This window comes from Takifugu rubripes, chromosome 2 (genome assembly GCF_901000725.2).
Source record: "Takifugu rubripes chromosome 2, fTakRub1.2, whole genome shotgun sequence".
Lineage (NCBI taxonomy): Eukaryota > Metazoa > Chordata > Actinopteri > Tetraodontiformes > Tetraodontidae > Takifugu > Takifugu rubripes.
The window spans coordinates 14,869,491-14,887,996 of record NC_042286.1 but is presented as its reverse complement, the minus strand read 5'-3'; the positions used below and the strand labels follow the sequence as shown (position 1 = coordinate 14,887,996).

At 52.9% G+C, this 18,506-nt stretch overlaps 2 protein-coding genes and 7 gene segments (V, D, J or C); all 9 read left to right on the top strand.

The window, feature by feature from the left end:
• The first annotated feature begins 311 nt into the window (after nt 1-311).
• LOC115248870 (uncharacterized) lies at nt 312-1,260 on the top strand. Its single transcript, XM_029832789.1, has 2 exons — nt 312-754; nt 836-1,260. The coding sequence occupies exons 1-2, from the start codon at nt 586-588 to the stop codon at nt 1,156-1,158; spliced, it is 492 nt and encodes a 163-aa protein (XP_029688649.1). The 5' UTR covers nt 312-585; the 3' UTR covers nt 1,159-1,260.
• Nucleotides 1,261-1,372: 112 nt separating this feature from the next.
• LOC105416163 (Ig kappa chain V-V region MOPC 149) lies at nt 1,373-2,072 on the top strand. Its single transcript, XM_074084908.1, has one exon. It carries the CDS (start codon nt 1,516-1,518, stop codon nt 1,933-1,935), a length of 420 nt encoding a protein of 139 aa, XP_073941009.1. The 5' UTR covers nt 1,373-1,515; the 3' UTR covers nt 1,936-2,072.
• A 105-nt stretch (nt 2,073-2,177) lies between these two features.
• On the top strand, nt 2,178-2,768 carry LOC101061841 (T-cell receptor beta chain V region C5-like). The segment is given in 2 exon segments: nt 2,178-2,226; nt 2,297-2,768. Coding segments are annotated over 2 exon segments (354 nt in total).
• A 3,159-nt stretch (nt 2,769-5,927) lies between these two features.
• Nucleotides 5,928-6,669, top strand: LOC115248871 (T cell receptor beta variable 18-like). The segment is given in 2 exon segments: nt 5,928-6,060; nt 6,130-6,669. Coding segments are annotated over 2 exon segments (468 nt in total).
• Nucleotides 6,670-7,498: 829 nt separating this feature from the next.
• On the top strand, nt 7,499-8,127 carry LOC115248874 (T cell receptor beta variable 18-like). The segment is given in 2 exon segments: nt 7,499-7,663; nt 7,733-8,127. Coding segments are annotated over 2 exon segments (468 nt in total).
• A 771-nt stretch (nt 8,128-8,898) lies between these two features.
• On the top strand, nt 8,899-9,738 carry LOC115248873 (T cell receptor beta variable 18-like). The segment is given in 2 exon segments: nt 8,899-9,262; nt 9,338-9,738. Coding segments are annotated over 2 exon segments (462 nt in total).
• Nucleotides 9,739-10,332: 594 nt separating this feature from the next.
• On the top strand, nt 10,333-11,336 carry LOC115248872 (T cell receptor beta variable 18-like). The segment is given in 2 exon segments: nt 10,333-10,859; nt 10,936-11,336. Coding segments are annotated over 2 exon segments (462 nt in total).
• Nucleotides 11,337-11,350: 14 nt separating this feature from the next.
• Nucleotides 11,351-12,926, top strand: LOC101072964 (T cell receptor beta variable 18-like). The segment is given in 2 exon segments: nt 11,351-12,450; nt 12,526-12,926. Coding segments are annotated over 2 exon segments (462 nt in total).
• Nucleotides 12,927-13,886: 960 nt separating this feature from the next.
• trbc (immunoglobulin lambda-1 light chain) lies at nt 13,887-17,679 on the top strand. The segment is given in 6 exon segments: nt 13,887-14,041; nt 14,111-14,422; nt 15,635-15,697; nt 16,794-17,141; nt 17,208-17,237; nt 17,321-17,679. Coding segments are annotated over 6 exon segments (1,023 nt in total).
• The last annotated feature ends 827 nt before the right edge of the window (nt 17,680-18,506 follow it).

Here is an 18,506-nt window from a genome sequence, read left to right as displayed (position 1 = left end):
ACTGGTACAAACAAGATGAGAGCAGGGCTCTGAAGCTCTGAAGCTCCTGGGACACCCTGAAGACAGCACAGAATATTACGGAGCTGCAAGTGTGCACAGTTGGCAAGAAAGAGACTCCGTCATACAAAAAGCCCCAGAACAACAGGAGATAAAGTGCACGCCAACAGGAAACAGCTGGAAACGTGCGGCACGGTAGCAACTGGCGGTTTGGGGGACTGGAGCCGATCCCAAGAGCCAGGGGACATCCTCACGGGTCCAGCCGGGTTAACCAGGTTAACATACGGGAAGGGGGGGGGCAAACAAAATAGGAACACACTTACTGAAAAAAGTGAAACGTTTACTGGGTTCATTAGAAAGTTATGGTTCAAGATTTGTGTCAACTAATTCGTCCTAACTGATTCATTCATTCTTTTCTTTTTGAACAAGCCAAAGAAATCTTGTTATTATTGGGGGTGTTTAATATTCACGCCCTAAATAAACCAAAGAAAACACTAAATCTTCACATCGTTTTCAAAGAATAGAAGCTCATTAATTCCAGTTCTGAGGACGTCAGGAGGAGCCAAAGTCAAGTGGAAGCAGACGAAGATGCCGTCTCTTTTCACTGATGTGTATCTTCTAACGTCCGTTTCCTCTTTACACCCGGGTCACGTGACTGAAGGCGTCTCCACAAACCAGCACACAAACGTCTCCTCTGGTTCGTGTCGTCTGAAACGGTTCAGGATGAGCCGCCTTCTACTTTTCTGCTGCTTTACATGTGAGAAACTGGGGGAAGGATCCATGGAAAGTAGATTTCTCCACAGCAGGTGTGAATGATTTCTTCTTTTTCCCCACACAGGTGTTTGTCTGGGTGTGGACGTCCGTCAGTCTGTCTCTGATCTGCTCACTAAACCTGGAGACAAAGTGCAGATTTTCTGCAGCCATGATAAAACTGACTACAGGATGATGCTGTGGTACCAGAGAAGCCCTGCAGACACGGCTATGAAGCTGGTTGGATATTTGTATGTTGGAGACGTCACCATGGAAGAAGAATACAAGCAGAACTTTAACCTGTCTGGAGATTTGAGCGGCACTAAAGCCAAGAATGGATCTCTAATGATTCACATAACAGGACGGGAGGAAGGAGCAGTTTACTACTGTGGAGCAAGTGAAGCACACTGATAAAGATCCCTCTAAGACTCTACAGAAACTGAATCAGCTCACACACACACACACACACACACACACACACACACACACACACACACACACACACACACACGTCCTGGAGCAGCCAGACCAGTACACCTCTACTCAACCTCGTCTCTTTAGGAAGCTGAATGTGTGGCTGGTGGTGTGTGTGTGTGTGTGTGTTGTTGGGGGGGGGGGGGGGGGGCGCACACCAACACACCAGGGAAATTGGTCAGGTGTTTCTGTGGGGTGGAGCTATAGAACAGAAAGAGGGAGGGGCTTAACTGCTATGAGTCTCATGCTCAAATACAAGAGGCAGACTTGGGTCCTGCTGGGGGGGGTTTTAACATGGGCACCATCTTCGCTGCCTTGAGCTTGTTTCTGCTCGTTGATGCTCCTCAGGCTGTGCTGATCACCCAGTGGCCCCAGCACATCTCCAGCCTCCCTGATGGCAGCACAGAAATGCACTGTTTCCAGAACGACACAGACTATGACTATGTGTACTGGTACCGGCAGAAGGACGGAGAAAGCTTCCAGATGGTGGCATCTCTGGTCGCTGACCTTGTAAACTTCGAGGAAGGATTTAAATCTGGATTTGAGGCAGCAACAGTGACAAAGAAGCTTTGGAGTCTGAAGATCAGCAGCGTTCAGAGAGCAGACCAGGCTGTGTACCTGTGCGCTGCCAGTCTGCACAATGCTGCAGCACAGCGCACGTCTGTGACAAAAACACGCCGTGCCGGCAGCTGGCTGGCGTCAGAGCTCCGTTGATGGAGGGGAAAAGCAGAAGCGCCCGCAGCGCCGAACTGGATCAGCTGATCTGACAGTTTCTCTCTCAACTACTTCTACTTTACCTGCTCATGTTCTCTGCTCCGACCTCATTCGGTGTCCTAAAACCTTTCAGCCAATCGGTGGAAGCGTGGGACGTGTTCGTGATGAAATCTCCATGGGGGGGGGGGGGGGGGGGGGGGGGGGGGTTTGCTTTGCCAGTGTTGCCTGCAGAGGCTATGAGGATGTCTTCGCCTGTGCAGCCCGCTGTGCTTCTTCTGGGATGGTTTTGCTGTAAGAACAGACGTGACACAGACTTGGTCCAACTGTGCAGGCTCTAACTTCACCTCTGAACCCTCCACAGATCAAGTGTGCGGAGTCACAGTTCACCAATCTCAGCAGCAGATCGTGGCAGCGGGCAGCAGCGGGGTCCAAGTTGACTGCAGCCACGATGACACGTCGTTGACACTGATGCTCTGGTACCAGCAGAGAAGAGTCGGACCTCTGACCCTGATTGGATACGGATACGAAACCCTTCCCAACTATGAGGCTGACTTTGAGAAAGAGTTCAAGATGACAAGACAGAGCGCAGTCAACGGAACGCTGGTGATTTCCAGCGCCGCGCCGTCCCACTCAGCTGTCTATTTCTGCGCTGCTAGTGCACAGTGATGTGGTTTTACGTCTCCTCGCCCCAAAAACCTTCCTTCATTAACAGGAGCAGCTGAATGCTGCACAGCCACCATTGACTGTTTGGTCTTTATTTAAATGCTTAGCTGCCTTTTCAGACACGTGTCCAGGCGACGTTCCGCAGTGCTTCACGTCACAGGGACACAATATGAAGGCGGTCTGGCCCGGCTCCTGGCCTCGCTCTGTTCCCTGCAGAACCCCACCAAAGGTTCCTCCAGACCCACTCTCTTCCAGGACCCACCTGGGCTGTTACTCAATCATTTGCATAGTTTGCACCCTGGTGATGAAATAAGGAGCAGAAATGCTTCACACACACACGGCAGGAAAGCGATGTTAAGCTCTGGAGCAGCTTCCTGGCTGGTGAACATGTTCCCGCCCTCAATGCTAGCGGTCAAAGAGCACAAACACGCTGAGCTTTAAACCGTGCAGGTGATTCCACCAAATTCACGACAGAATCAACGCAGTCACCACTTCAAGTTACAGCGCTTTACCATCAAGCAACAGTACTTTCAGCTAAAGCCGCTCAAACGATAGCTTAGCCAAGTGTACACATGGTGTTTTATACAACTTTAAAGACGTTATGATGTATGAGGGCCATAAAATAAAGCCTTTACCTTTTAGGGGTAAACCTGGATATTCCACCACGTCAGAACACATGACATGTCATGATCAAAAGTTAGCATCAGGTTGTTGCTCAAAAGTTAGCATGTGTGATGACTGGAATATGATATTTTAGGGAAAAAAAGACCTCGTGTCTCATTTAAATGTTTGTAACAAAACTGTGATTTGTCTGATGAGCCTGTTTATTACCGACCAAGCTACAATTAAAGCAAAGGCGGACCTGGTGGATTAAAGCAAAGGCGGACCTGGTGGGCGGGGCATGTTTGGTTCAAAGGAAGACGACAGCCAATCAGATTAAAGGAGGCTCGGCCATGAGTCAGCAATAAAACGACGGTTCGGTGACTTCCATCGTGAATAGTTCACCTAAATTTGGGATAATTACCGTGTTGTGTCATATCCAAGAAGTGGAATCGTTATTAGTGATCATGCTGGTCACATGACCAACCAGCGCGATTCTGCCTCTGCTCATTCCAGCCAGACTCGTCACCATGATCGTCCCAATCCTCTACCTGTCTCTTTTACACACAGGTGGGTTTGCTAGTCAATTTTAAAGCTGCATTTCAAAAGGTTTATTCAGGTATCAGCTCAATCTCGTTTACTCTTGTGTTGAGTGGAAATGAACTCGGGTTCCTCTTCTGCAGGGTTCACTGTTCTGGTGCTCCAGTCTGGAGATCAGCTGTCTCCTCCAGGGGGTGCCGTCACACTGGGGTGTAGACTGGGTTCAGGAGTCGGCATGAGCAGCTTCACCATGTTCTGGTACCGGCAAAACAGCCACGCAGCCGCGTTGGAGTTCGTCGCCAAGGAGTACGGCCAAAGTTCTGGATCTTTTCAGACACTTATTGACAGCGCCAAAAACAACTTTTCCCTCCTAATTACTCAGCTCTCAGCCAAGGACAGTAGCACCTACTACTGTGCTGCTCATCACAGTGATGCAGCCGCAGCAGCCGGTCGCACAAATATCTGCAGATGATCACAGGCAGGAAGGAACTGGTTCCAGGGTAACAAACCTTGGATGTTCATCCACGTGTAAAACACTGTTGGGGAACCAGAACCACTTCCTGTTGGGGACCTTACGCTCCCTCCTTGGTATTCCTATTCCCATTTTAACAGGTCTTCAGCTGTGGTCAGGTGACCCACAGTGACAGCACAGGTGGGTTCACCTCTAGCTGTAACTACTGGCCCCTCTGGACAAGGGTCCAATTCCATTTAGCTGGTACTGTCTGTACTGTTTCCACTGTGGCGGGTGGTTGTGCAGCACCTGCGGACCACCTGCCTGACTGACAGCACAACCACACACCGTCACTATGGCAACAATTGTCCTTGTGTTAATTTTCTCCCGTAAGAACATTAAAATCCGCTTCTTCTTCTTCTTCTTCTTCTTCTTCTTCTCTGAACCTCTCTTGTGTTGCAGATTTCTCTTTGTGCGTGAACATTTTCCAGCCTCCGTTTGTGATCAGCCGTGAAGGAAAAGCTGCAGTGAGGATCCAGTGTGAACAAGACCACGACCACGAGCACATGTACCGGTACCGACCCAGCCCCGGCCGGGGAATGCAGCGACTGGCGTTTTCTCATGGAACAGGCTCATTGAGCACCGAGGCCCCCGCCAACACGACCAAGTTCATCATGTCACGACCCGCCTGGCTCAAGTCCTCCCTGCAGATGCAGCGGTGTATTACTGTGCATCAGGTGGAGCACAATGGTTCTGAAAGCCTCAGCCACCTGACAACACCCTGAGGAGCTTCAGTCCTGTTCCAACACCCAGATCCTCCTACAAGCTTTACCAAGTCTCCTCAATCTGGTTCCTCTGTGCTGAAGTCCACTTTTGTTAATCCGACGATATCAAACCTTATCAAACCTCTAAAGTTAGCTTATGCTGCCCCCTACGGGCGCGAGGCAGAACTGCAGCGTGGGTCTGCTGCATATACAATAAAGACTCTACTATAGCATACACCCCCCCCGCCCAATCATGTTGCTCACCAACCATTTGTCTACACATTTACACCCTCGTGCTCACGTATGACAACCAACTGGCTGCTTTACCATAAATGTCAGAACAAACATTTCCCACACAAACAGGAAGTCAGATGTTTCTGCTGAGTGAAGAGGTGCTGCAGAGGGAATGAGAGGATGTGGGCAGATACATAAATAGAGGCCTGTGTGTGTGTAGTTGTGAGCGCACACACACACACACACACACACACACACAGGTGTCATGGAGGACGTTCAACTCAGGCAGTAACAGCAACCACAGCAGCAACAACAGCAACAACTGGGTGAACAAAAACATCTTCTTTCATCTAAACGTTGGTTTTCGCGTCAATAAAACCTGAAACTGGACTGAAAAGTTCCTCTTTGCTTCCTATATTTGTGTTTCTTTATCAGCAAAGCAGAATCACCAGAATCAAACACACATTATTGTCGGAGCAGAAATCCCACATGAGATTCAATCTAATCAATTATTCAGAACCCAGTAAAAGTCCAGATGGTCACAAAAGTGATACTGGGCCCGTCATACTGGGCCCGTCATACTGGGCCCATCATACTGGGCCGGGCCCGTCATACCGGGCCAATCAGGCTGATTCGGACATGGAGCTTAAATTTGATGATAAAACAATCTTCTACTGTCTCCAAGATCGGGGCGGACTCACCCACTCACTCACTCACCCACTCACTCACTCTCGCAGGAAGTGATGTCAGAGCTGAGTGAGGCTCCTCCCACAGCAGCTTTTCAACGTCGCCCTCAGACTCTCAGAAACAAATTGGACGTGATGGTGAAGGAAGCAGCTGTGTTGTGGTGGCTGGTGGTGCTGCTGTGTGCAGGTACGTTCAGCACCGTCACACGCCAACACAACCTCCTGGGTGACAGATGTTGAGCTGTGATGTTTCCAGCTGCAGGTTTGGTCGCTGGCAGTGACGTCACACAGCCGGAGCAACTGTGGAGGCCCCAAGGTGACAACGTGATCATAAACTGCAAACACACGAAGGGCAGCAGCTACTACCAGATGTACTGGTTCAGACAGTTGCGGGGGGAACACATGAAGCTCATCGTGTTCACAACAACCGGAGCAGACCATGATTTTGGGAATTCCGACAAGAGGAAATTCTCAGCCACGAAGCCAAACGCTGAGAGCGGAACGTTTACGGTGAAGAACCTGGAGGCAGCAGATGAAGGTCTGATCTTCTGTGCTGTCAGTGAGCACAGTGACACCGACGTGGGAGGAGGCTGAACACAAACAGCAGCACACACACACGCACACACACACACACACACACACACCAGCCTAAATTTCCCTGCAATGTTAATATTTACTGGTTTTTATAGGTGGAAATGAGGAGGCCCCGCCCCCTTTCTGAGCCCACCCACTACTGATGAGGCATTCTTGAGGAAAGGAGGCATCCCTCTTCTGTTGGAGACATCCAGCCTGGCTCCGTGCACTATGGGTTCCCTTGCTCAACTCGGTCAAAGTCTCTTCCTGATCTAACGAAATGAGACCAGTATCGATGCCTAATGAGCTAGAGACCTCCAGAACATCCCGAATTAGGTGGACGTTGTCCACCATGGACCTGCCGGGCACACAGTAGGTCTGATCTCAGTGGAGGACCTGCTCCATAGCTTCCTCCAACCTGGTAGCCAAAGCCTTGGACAGAATTTTGTAGTCCAAACACAGCAGAGACACAGGGCGCCAGTTCGCCTGAGTTCGTTTCCTCAGAGACCTGAGGCAGCTCCCTGCAGAACCCCTCAAACAGAGCCTCATTCTCATGGTTCTCGCTGGCGTAGAGGCACGAAAAAACTCCACTGCACGCTCCCTTATCTGGCCCGGCTCTACGCGTTCCTGCCCTGTGCCCGTCAACAGGACGGACGACCCCAGTCTGCCCATGCTTCTCCTCCAGCCCAGAGGGGTCGTCCATCTCTGATGTTCTGAATCCGGGACCTGACCAGTGCACCCTGTACCTGACCCTCCAGCAGGCTGGCGAAGGCCATTTTTTTAATTTCAATGCGTCCTCGCCCTTTCTGATGGGGGCACTACCTTCCCATGTCGGGACGGCCAGGAACTCGTCACTCATGAACGGCGGCACGTTTGACAGGGTGATCGTCAGCTAGCGGGGTCACCTGATCAAACTGTCCCCCCACGGTGACCCCCGTCACACCACCGCCCCCTGTAGACAGAACCACCTCCCCCACACGGACCCCCGCCCCCACTTTCACTCCGTGTTTCCTGCTCAACCCGGCGTTGGCCGCCACACACACACACACACACACACTCACTCACTCACTCACTCACTCAGGAAGTGATGTCAGAGCTGAGTGAGGCTCCTCCCACAGCAGCTTTTCAACGTCGCCCTCAGACTCTCAGAAACAAATTGGACGTGATGGTGAAGGAAGCAGCTGTGTTGTGGTGGCTGGTGGTGCTGCTGTGTGCAGGTACGTTCAGCACCGTCACACGCCAACACAACCTCCTGGGTGACAGATGTTGAGCTGTGATGTTTCCAGCTGCAGGTTTGGTCGCTGGCAGTGATGTCACACAGCCGGAGCAACTGTGGAGGCCCCAAGGTGACAACGTGATCATAAACTGCAAACACACGAAGGGCAGCGGCTACTTCTATATGTACTGGTTCAGACAGTTGCGGGGGGAACACATGAAGCTCATCGTGTTCACAGCAGTCGGAGCAGACCATGATTTTGGGAATTCCGACAAGAGGAAATTCTCAGCCACGAAGCCAAACGCTGAGAGTGGAACGTTTACGGTGAAGAACCTGGAGGCAGCAGATGAAGGTCTGATCTTCTGTGCTGTCAGTGAGCACAGTGACACCGACGTGGGAGGAGGCTGAACACAAACAGCAGCACACACACACGCACACACACACGCACACACACACCAGCCTAAATTTCCCTGCAATGTTAATATATAGGTGGAAATGAGGAGGCCCCGCCCCCTTTCCGAGCCCACCCACTACTGATGAGGCATTCTTGAGGAAAGGAGGCATCCCTCTTCTGTTGGAGACATCCAGCCTGGCTCCGTGCACTATGGGTTCCCTTGCTCAACTCGGTCAAAAGTCTCTTCCTGATCTAACGAAATGAGACCAGTATCGATGCCTAATGAGCTAGAGACCTCCAGAACATCCCGAATTAGGTGGACGTTGTCCACCATGGACCTGCCGGGCACACAGTAGGTCTGATCTCAGTGGAGGACCTGCTCCATAGCTTCCTCCAACCTGGTAGCCAAAGCCTTGGACAGAATTGTGTAGTCCAAACACAGCAGAGACACAGGGCGCCAGTTCGCCTGAGTTCGTTTCCTCAGAGACCTGAGGCAGCTCCCTGCAGAACCCCTCAAACAGAGCCTCATTCTCATGGTTCTCGCTGGCGTAGAGGCACGAAAAAACTCCACTGCACGCTCCCTTATCTGGCCCGGCTCTACGCGTTCCTGCCCTGTGCCCGTCAACAGGACGGACGACCCCAGTCTGCCCATGCTTCTCCTCCAGCCCAGAGGGGTCGTCCATCTCTGATGTTCTGAATCCGGGACCTGACCAGTGCACCCTGTACCTGACCCTCCAGCAGGCTGGCGAAGGCCATTTTTTAATTTCAATGCGTCCTCGCCCTTTCTGATGGGGGCACTACCTTCCCATGTCGGGACGGCCAGGGAACTCGTCACTCATGAACGGCGGCACGTTTGACAGGGTGATCGTCAGCTAGCGGGGTCACCTGATCAAACTGTCCCCCCACGGTGACCCCCGTCACACCACCGCCCCCTGTAGACAGAACCACCTCCCCCACACGGAGCCCGCCCCCACTTTCACTCCGTGTTTCCTGCTCAACCCGGCGTTGGCCGCCACACACACACACACACACACACACACACTCACTCACTCACTCACTCACACACTCAGGAAGTGATGTCAGAGCTGAGTGAGGCTCCTCCCACAGCAGCTTTTCAACGTCGCCCTCAGACTCTCAGAAACAAATTGGACGTGATGGTGAAGGAAGCAGCTGTGTTGTGGTGGCTGGTGGTGCTGCTGTGTGCAGGTACGTTCAGCACCGTCACACGCCAACACAACCTCCTGGGTGACAGATGTTGAGCTGTGATGTTTCCAGCTGCAGGTTTGGTCGCTGGCAGTGATGTCACACAGCCGGAGCAACTGTGGAGGCCCCAAGGTGACAACGTGATCATAAACTGCAAACACACGAAGGGCAGCGGCTACTTCTATATGTACTGGTTCAGACAGTTGCGGGGGGAACACATGAAGCTCATCGTGTTCACAGCAGTCGGAGCAGACCATGATTTTGGGAATTCCGACAAGAGGAAATTCTCAGCCACGAAGCCAAACGCTGAGAGCGGAACGTTTACGGTGAAGAACCTGGAGGCAGCAGATGAAGGTCTGATCTTCTGTGCTGTCAGTGAGCACAGTGACACCGACGTGGGAGGAGGCTGAACACAAACAGCAGCACACACACACGCACACACACACGCACACACACACCAGCCTAAATTTCCCTGCAATGTTAATATATAGGTGGAAATGAGGAGGCCCCGCCCCCTTTCTGAGCCCACCCACTACTGATGAGGCATTCTTGAGGAAAGGAGGCATCCCTCTTCTGTTGGAGACATCCAGCCTGGCTCCGTGCACTATGGGTTCCCTTGCTCAACTCGGTCAAAAGTCTCTTCCTGATCTAACGAAATGAGACCAGTATCGATGCCTAATGAGCTAGAGACCTCCAGAACATCCCGAATTAGGTGGACGTTGTCCACCATGGACCTGCCGGGCACACAGTAGGTCTGATCTCAGTGGAGGACCTGCTCCATAGCTTCCTCCAACCTGGTAGCCAAAGCCTTGGACAGAATTGTGTAGTCCAAACACAGCAGAGACACAGGGCGCCAGTTCGCCTGAGTTCGTTTCCTCAGAGACCTGAGGCAGCTCCCTGCAGAACCCCTCAAACAGAGCCTCATTCTCATGGTTCTCGCTGGCGTAGAGGCACGAAAAAACTCCACTGCACGCTCCCTTATCTGGCCCGGCTCTACGCGTTCCTGCCCTGTGCCCGTCAACAGGACGGACGACCCCAGTCTGCCCATGCTTCTCCTCCAGCCCAGAGGGGTCGTCCATCTCTGATGTTCTGAATCCGGGACCTGACCAGTGCACCCTGTACCTGACCCTCCAGCAGGCTGGCGAAGGCCATTTTTTTAATTTCAATGCGTCCTCGCCCTTTCTGATGGGGGCACTACCTTCCCATGTCGGGACGGCCAGGAACTCGTCACTCATGAACGGCGGCACGTTTGACAGGGTGATCGTCAGCTAGCGGGGTCACCTGATCAAACTGTCCCCCCACGGTGACCCCCGTCACACCACCGCCCCCTGTAGACAGAACCACCTCCCCCACACGGAGCCCGCCCCCACTTTCACTCCGTGTTTCCTGCTCAACCCGGCGTTGGCCGCCACACACACACACACACACACACACACTCACTCACTCACTCACTCACACACTCAGGAAGTGATGTCAGAGCTGAGTGAGGCTCCTCCCACAGCAGCTTTTCAACGTCGCCCTCAGACTCTCAGAAACAAATTGGACGTGATGGTGAAGGAAGCAGCTGTGTTGTGGTGGCTGGTGGTGCTGCTGTGTGCAGGTACGTTCAGCACCGTCACACGCCAACACAACCTCCTGGGTGACAGATGTTGAGCTGTGATGTTTCCCAGCTGCAGGTTTGGTCGCTGGCAGTGATGTCACACAGCCGGAGCAACTGTGGAGGCCCCAAGGTGACAACGTGATCATAAACTGCAAACACACGAAGGGCAGCGGCTACTTCTATATGTACTGGTTCAGACAGTTGCGGGGGGAACACATGAAGCTCATCGTGTTCACAGCAGTCGGAGCAGACCATGATTTTGGGAATTCCGACAAGAGGAAATTCTCAGCCACGAAGCCAAACGCTGAGAGCGGAACGTTTACGGTGAAGAACCTGGAGGCAGCAGATGAAGGTCTGATCTTCTGTGCTGTCAGTGAGCACAGTGACACCGACGTGGGAGGAGGCTGAACACAAACAGCAGCACACACACACGCACACACACACGCACACACACACCAGCCTAAATTTCCCTGCAATGTTAATATATAGGTGGAAATGAGGAGGCCCCGCCCCCTTTCTGAGCCCACCCACTACTGATGAGGCATTCTTGAGGAAAGGAGGCATCCCTCTTCTGTTGGAGACATCCAGCCTGGCTCCGTGCACTATGGGTTCCCTTGCTCAACTCGGTCAAAAGTCTCTTCCTGATCTAACGAAATGAGACCAGTATCGATGCCTAATGAGCTAGAGACCTCCAGAACATCCCGAATTAGGTGGACGTTGTCCACCATGGACCTGCCGGGCACACAGTAGGTCTGATCTCAGTGGAGGACCTGCTCCATAGCTTCCTCCAACCTGGTAGCCAAAGCCTTGGACAGAATTGTGTAGTCCAAACACAGCAGAGACACAGGGCGCCAGTTCGCCTGAGTTCGTTTCCTCAGAGACCTGAGGCAGCTCCCTGCAGAACCCCTCAAACAGAGCCTCATTCTCATGGTTCTCGCTGGCGTAGAGGCACGAAAAAACTCCACTGCACGCTCCCTTATCTGGCCCGGCTCTACGCGTTCCTGCCCTGTGCCCGTCAACAGGACGGACGACCCCAGTCTGCCCATGCTTCTCCTCCAGCCCAGAGGGGTCGTCCATCTCTGATGTTCTGAATCCGGGACCTGACCAGTGCACCCTGTACCTGACCCTCCAGCAGGCTGGCGAAGGCCATTTTTTTTAATTTCAATGCGTCCTCGCCCTTTCTGATGGGGGCACTACCTTCCCATGTCGGGACGGCCAGGAACTCGTCACTCATGAACGGCGGCACGTTTGACAGGGTGATCGTCAGCTAGCGGGGTCACCTGATCAAACTGTCCCCCCACGGTGACCCCCGTCACACCACCGCCCCCTGTAGACAGAACCACCTCCTCCACACGGAGCCCGCCCCCACTTTCACTCCGTGTTTCCTGCTCAACCCGGCGTTGGCCGCCACACACACACACACACACACACTCACTCACTCACTCACTCACTCAGGAAGTGATGTCAGAGCTGAGTGAGGCTCCTCCCACAGCAGCTTTTCAACGTCGCCCTCAGACTCTCAGAAACAAATTGGACGTGATGGTGAAGGAAGCAGCTGTGTTGTGGTGGCTGGTGGTGCTGCTGTGTGCAGGTACGTTCAGCACCGTCACACGCCAACACAACCTCCTGGGTGACAGATGTTGAGCTGTGATGTTTCCAGCTGCAGGTTTGGTCGCTGGCAGTGATGTCACACAGCCGGAGCAACTGTGGAGGCCCCAAGGTGACAACGTGATCATAAACTGCAAACACACGAAGGGCAGCGGCTACTTCTATATGTACTGGTTCAGACAGTTGCGGGGGGAACACATGAAGCTCATCGTGTTCACAGCAGTCGGAGCAGACCATGATTTTGGGAATTCCGACAAGAGGAAATTCTCAGCCACGAAGCCAAACGCTGAGAGCGGAACGTTTACGGTGAAGAACCTGGAGGCAGCAGATGAAGGTCTGATCTTCTGTGCTGTCAGTGAGCACAGTGACACCGACGTGGGAGGAGGCTGAACACAAACAGCAGCACACACACACGCACACACACACGCACACACACACCAGCCTAAATTTCCCTGCAATGTTAATATATAGGTGGAAATGAGGAGGCCCCGCCCCCTTTCTGAGCCCACCCACTACTGATGAGGCATTCTTGAGGAAAGGAGGCATCCCTCTTCTGTTGGAGACATCCAGCCTGGCTCCGTGCACTATGGGTTCCCTTGCTCAACTCGGTCAAAAGTCTCTTCCTGATCTAACGAAATGAGACCAGTATCGATGCCTAATGAGCTAGAGACCTCCAGAACATCCCGAATTAGGTGGACGTTGTCCACCATGGACCTGCCGGGCACACAGTAGGTCTGATCTCAGTGGAGGACCTGCTCCATAGCTTCCTCCAACCTGGTAGCCAAAGCCTTGGACAGAATTGTGTAGTCCAAACACAGCAGAGACACAGGGCGCCAGTTCGCCTGAGTTCGTTTCCTCAGAGACCTGAGGCAGCTCCCTGCAGAACCCCTCAAACAGAGCCTCATTCTCATGGTTCTCGCTGGCGTAGAGGCACGAAAAAACTCCACTGCACGCTCCCTTATCTGGCCCGGCTCTACGCGTTCCTGCCCTGTGCCCGTCAACAGGACGGACGACCCCAGTCTGCCCATGCTTCTCCTCCAGCCCAGAGGGGTCGTCCATCTCTGATGTTCTGAATCCGGGACCTGACCAGTGCACCCTGTACCTGACCCTCCAGCAGGCTGGCGAAGGCCATTTTTTTAATTTCAATGCGTCCTCGCCCTTTCTGATGGGGGCACTACCTTCCCATGTCGGGACGGCCAGGAACTCGTCACTCATGAACGGCGGCACGTTTGACAGGGTGATCGTCAGCTAGCGGGGTCACCTGATCAAACTGTCCCCCCACGGTGACCCCCGTCACACCACCGCCCCCTGTAGACAGAACCACCTCCTCCACACGGAGCCCGCCCCCACTTTCACTCCGTGTTTCCTGCTCAACCCGGCGTTGGCCGCCACACACACACACACACACACACACTCACTCACTCACTCACTCACTCAGGAAGTGATGTCAGAGCTGAGTGAGGCTCCTCCCACAGCAGCTTTTCAACGTCGCCCTCAGACTCTCAGAAACAAATTGGACGTGATGGTGAAGGAAGCAGCTGTGTTGTGGTGGCTGGTGGTGCTGCTGTGTGCAGGTACGTTCAGCACCGTCACACGCCAACACAACCTCCTGGGTGACAGATGTTGAGCTGTGATGTTTCCAGCTGCAGGTTTGGTCGCTGGCAGTGATGTCACACAGCCGGAGCAACTGTGGAGGCCCCAAGGTGACAACGTGATCATAAACTGCAAACACACGAAGGGCAGCAGCTACTTCTATATGTACTGGTTCAGACAGTTGCGGGGGGAACACATGAAGCTCATCGTGTTCACAACAACCGGAGCAGACCATGATTTTGGGAATTCCGACAAGAGGAAATTCTCAGCCACGAAGCCAAACGCTGAGAGCGGAACGTTTACGGTGAAGAACCTGGAGGCAGCAGATGAAGGTCTGATCTTCTGTGCTGTCAGTGAGCACAGTGACACCGACGTGGGAGGAGGCTGAACACAAACAGCAGCACACACACACGCACACACACACGCACACACACACCAGCCTAAATTTCCCTGCAATGTTAATATTTACTTTTTTTTTATAGGTGGAAATGAGGCGTTGGCCGCCGCCACACACACACACACACACACACACACACACGCACACACACACTAAACTAATTTGGAACCCCCCCCCAATAAATCTAACAAACAACTACATTCAACAAAATTCACACAAAAAGGAGAGAACAAATAGAAAAAAGTGCTCTTGCAGAATGTCTGCCTCTCTTCTGCTCACACCTCCCACCAGGAGGAGGAGAAGCCGCGAGCCCACCGGCCCGAGCGCAGCAGGAGGCTCCAGGACTGACGTGGACACAAAGGTGGAGCCGTGTCTTCAGAAACACTCGGCGCCCCCTGCAGGCTACACGCGTCATTACACTAACAGAGACATGAGAGGATGTAAATGAGTCGGGATGATCATATCAACATCAAGGTGAATCTTTCAAACAAGACATTCAGAATGAATTCACAAAGAGGTGGGTCCAGCTGTGATGTCACTTCCTGAAACATCTGCAGCCCTGCCACAGAGCTGTTTCTCTCTTCCTTCCTGGTCCTGGTCTTCTCTGAGCCTCCACACAGCAGCCTGGTTGTTGAGCTCAGCTGCTGCCACAGAGATGGAGGCTGAGATACGGAGGAGCTGGGTGGAGGAAGGAGACACCACCAGGGCGGAACAGCAGGTTTTTGTGTGATGTTTTCTCACGGTGGGGACAGGGGGCCACGGTGATACACTCCAATAGAGCCGCCGTACAAAAACCTGCTCTCATGAGGAGCCGCTGTCTCAGATGACTGCAGCTGCTCTGAAGCTGCTCTGAAGCTGCTGCTGCTCTGAAGCTGCTGCTGCTCTGAAGCTGCTCTGAAGCTGCTGCTGCTGCTGCTCTGAAGCTGCTGCTCTGATGCTGCGCTGCTGCTCTCAGCAGGCCGGCACAGCCGGGCCTTCAGAACCTGTTCACTTCCAGAAGATGAGCTGGAAAGATGAAAAATGTCTCTCAGATCATGAGTTCAAAACTTGAAAGATCCACACTCAACAATCCAGGTTTGGAGGTGGTGAAGCTGTGAAGAAGCTGTGAGGCCTCTTCATCCTCTGGATTATTCATCTGGATTATTCTGGAAGCTTTGCTGACTTTTCGGTCCGGGAGACTTTCAGTGTGTCACTGGATCTGAAGCTTACTTTGGACCAGGAACCAGGGTGACGGTTCTGGGTAAGTCCCAGTTTAAGACTGTTTAAGAGAGGATACCAAAGCTGAACTTTTGAGCTAAAGTAGCGCCGCTGTGACAAACACTGAGCCTGTTCACTTTGGACCAGGAACCAGGGTGACAGTTCTGGGTAAATATTTGATTTTATTTCTGTGTTTGGAGCTTATCGGGATGTTTGAGAGCATCATCACTGACAGAAGCAGCAGTTCTCAGACTACCAGTTTGATGCTCAGTATTTTTACACTGTGACAATGCTGAAGCTTATTTTGGACCAGGAACCAGGGTGACGGTTCTGGGTAAGTAAGGAACAGAGATAAAACTCGGAAAGGCTGCAGCGGTAGCTTAGCCTCTGAAAGGCTGTTTCAAATGTTTGACGCTAATGGTTCTGGTGCCACGCTTGAACTCTGTGCAACATATGAAGCGTACTTCGGGTCTGGAACCAAACTGACGGTTCTTGGTAAGTTTGGCCACATTGATGTCACCTTGAGCTGAACACTTTAAGCAGGACGTTGTCGAGGTTTTGCTTGTGGTGCCAGAAGGTTCTGTTTTAAAGAGAGAAATCAGAGAGGAAGGTTTGTCTTCGGGTTCTGGCCCAGTTCACCGTCACTGGAGGCTTTCACGCTTCCTTCGCTGCCGGAACCAAGTTAACGGTTTTAGCTCAGAAATGAGAGAAATGAGGCAGAAGCTCAGCTTTAGCTTCATTTCAGTGGTGCTGAAGGTGGTGAGAAATGAGCAGATGTGTTTGAGAACCACGGCACCAGCGCCGCGCCGCGCCGCTCCGGACGCGCTTTTGCTCTCAGCTCGTGTCAGTGTGACAACTATGATCCAGCGATCTTCGGCAGCGGCACCAGAGTGACGGTTCTCGGTAAGAAAATGGGAAGATTTCAATGTCCGTTGCCCTTTTCTGAACATAAACGTGGCTCGTGGGGGGGTTCGGGTCGTTTTGCTGGTTTGACAAACGTGCAGAGATGTTCCGAGTCCGCTTCTGTGCGCGGAGGCGGGTCGGAGACAGATTAGCCCGGTCGCTTTTCCGTCGGTGCTGGCAGACGCTTTGCTGCAGCCGTCAGTAAGCGGAGCGGCTTTTGTCACTTGTCCGTCCAGAACCAGGTCTCAGCGTCACCGGGCCGACGGTCACGCTGCTGCCGCCGTCCTCCAGAGAGTGTCGCAACCAAAAACACCAAAAAAGGAAGAAGACCATCGTCTGCGTGGCCAGCGGATTCTACCCGGACCACGTGAGCGTGTCCTGGGAGGTCAACGGGCAAAAGGTGACGGACGGCGTGGCGACGGACGGCGCCGCCCTGCGGCCCGAGGGGAGGTTCTACAGGATCAGCAGCAGACTGAGGGTCTCTGCTGAGGACTGGTTCCGTCCAGACTCCGACTTCACCTGCATTATCAGCTTCTTTAACGGAACCAGCACAGAGCTGTACAGCGCTTCGCTCCAGGGCGAAGGTACGTGATACTATCAGCCCTGACCTTTGACCCCAGACCCTGCTGACTGATGTCTCCTCTCTGCAGCTGCCGCGGCCACAGAGGTGATGAGCAGAGGTGAGCAGAGCACACACACACACACACACACTCACACACACACACACACACACACACACTCTAAATGTTGCGCCGCTCCACAGAGACCTATCTGAGGATCACGCAGGCCGCCAAGCTCTCCTACGGCGTTTTCATCCTCAAGAGCGTCGTCTACGGGGCCTTCGTGATCTTTCTGGCCTGGAAGCTGCAGGTAGGTTTGGTGTTTCACACCTGGGACAGGTGAGCTGCTGGTGCCCTTCCTGTGGTCTGACTACTCTCACGGTTCTGGTTGTTCCTGTTTCTATTGCAGGGTTGGGCGGGGAAGCAGAGCCTCTGAGACGTGAACGGTGAAATCAGATTTGAACACAAAATTAAAGCTTTTTTTTTTTTAAAAAAAGCTTGTTTGCAACTGTGTAAAACTTCCATTAACTTGTTTTCTCTTGTAATAAAAGTTCTAAAAGGGTTGTGGCTCAGTTTGCTTTAAATATGGGAGAAACAGAGTTTAGAGTCATTGATGGTGCAGAGAAATAAAATACAACCTATGAACCTGTTATAGTGTCATCAGCAACGGTGAAACCAAAAGATGGTTGAGGAACATCTGTAAGCTTCAAAAAGGCTCCAAGAACTGAGCCTCGAGGTTCCTCCTCCCCCCTGATGACATTTTAGCCCCTTTATGCTTCAGCTGCGTCTGTAGCAGCTACTGTCAGTGGAGAATGTGACAACCGCCCACGTAAACAGGAAGTGAACTCTAGCAGAGCAGGAGGCGAGAGCGGGCGCTGAAACGGTGCAGAGGGAGGATGTGGTCGCACAGCAGCCAGGAACGCGCTCGGTGCCGAGAAACGACCTTCACCGCAGCCTCCACGGCACCTGCACCCACGCTGGGCTGCACGTCTGCAGCAACGGCGCACGCACACACACGCACACACACGCACACCCACACGCACACACACGCACGCACGCACGCACACACACACGCACACACGCACGCACGCACACACACGCACACACACACACACGCGCACACACACACACGCACACACACACGCACACACACACACACACACGCACACACACACGCACACACGCACACACACACGCACACACACAGGCTCCGCTACACACAACAACGTCCCAAAACAGGGGCAACGCACGGCGGCGGATCAGCCAAAGCAGTTGGAGGAATAAAACTGCATCAACAATCAAATCACTCAAATTGAGAACGAAACCGAACCAAAAAGGTTCCATCCAGCAGCGTCTGATGACTCAGTTTCCTGTTTTGATCAGAGAAAA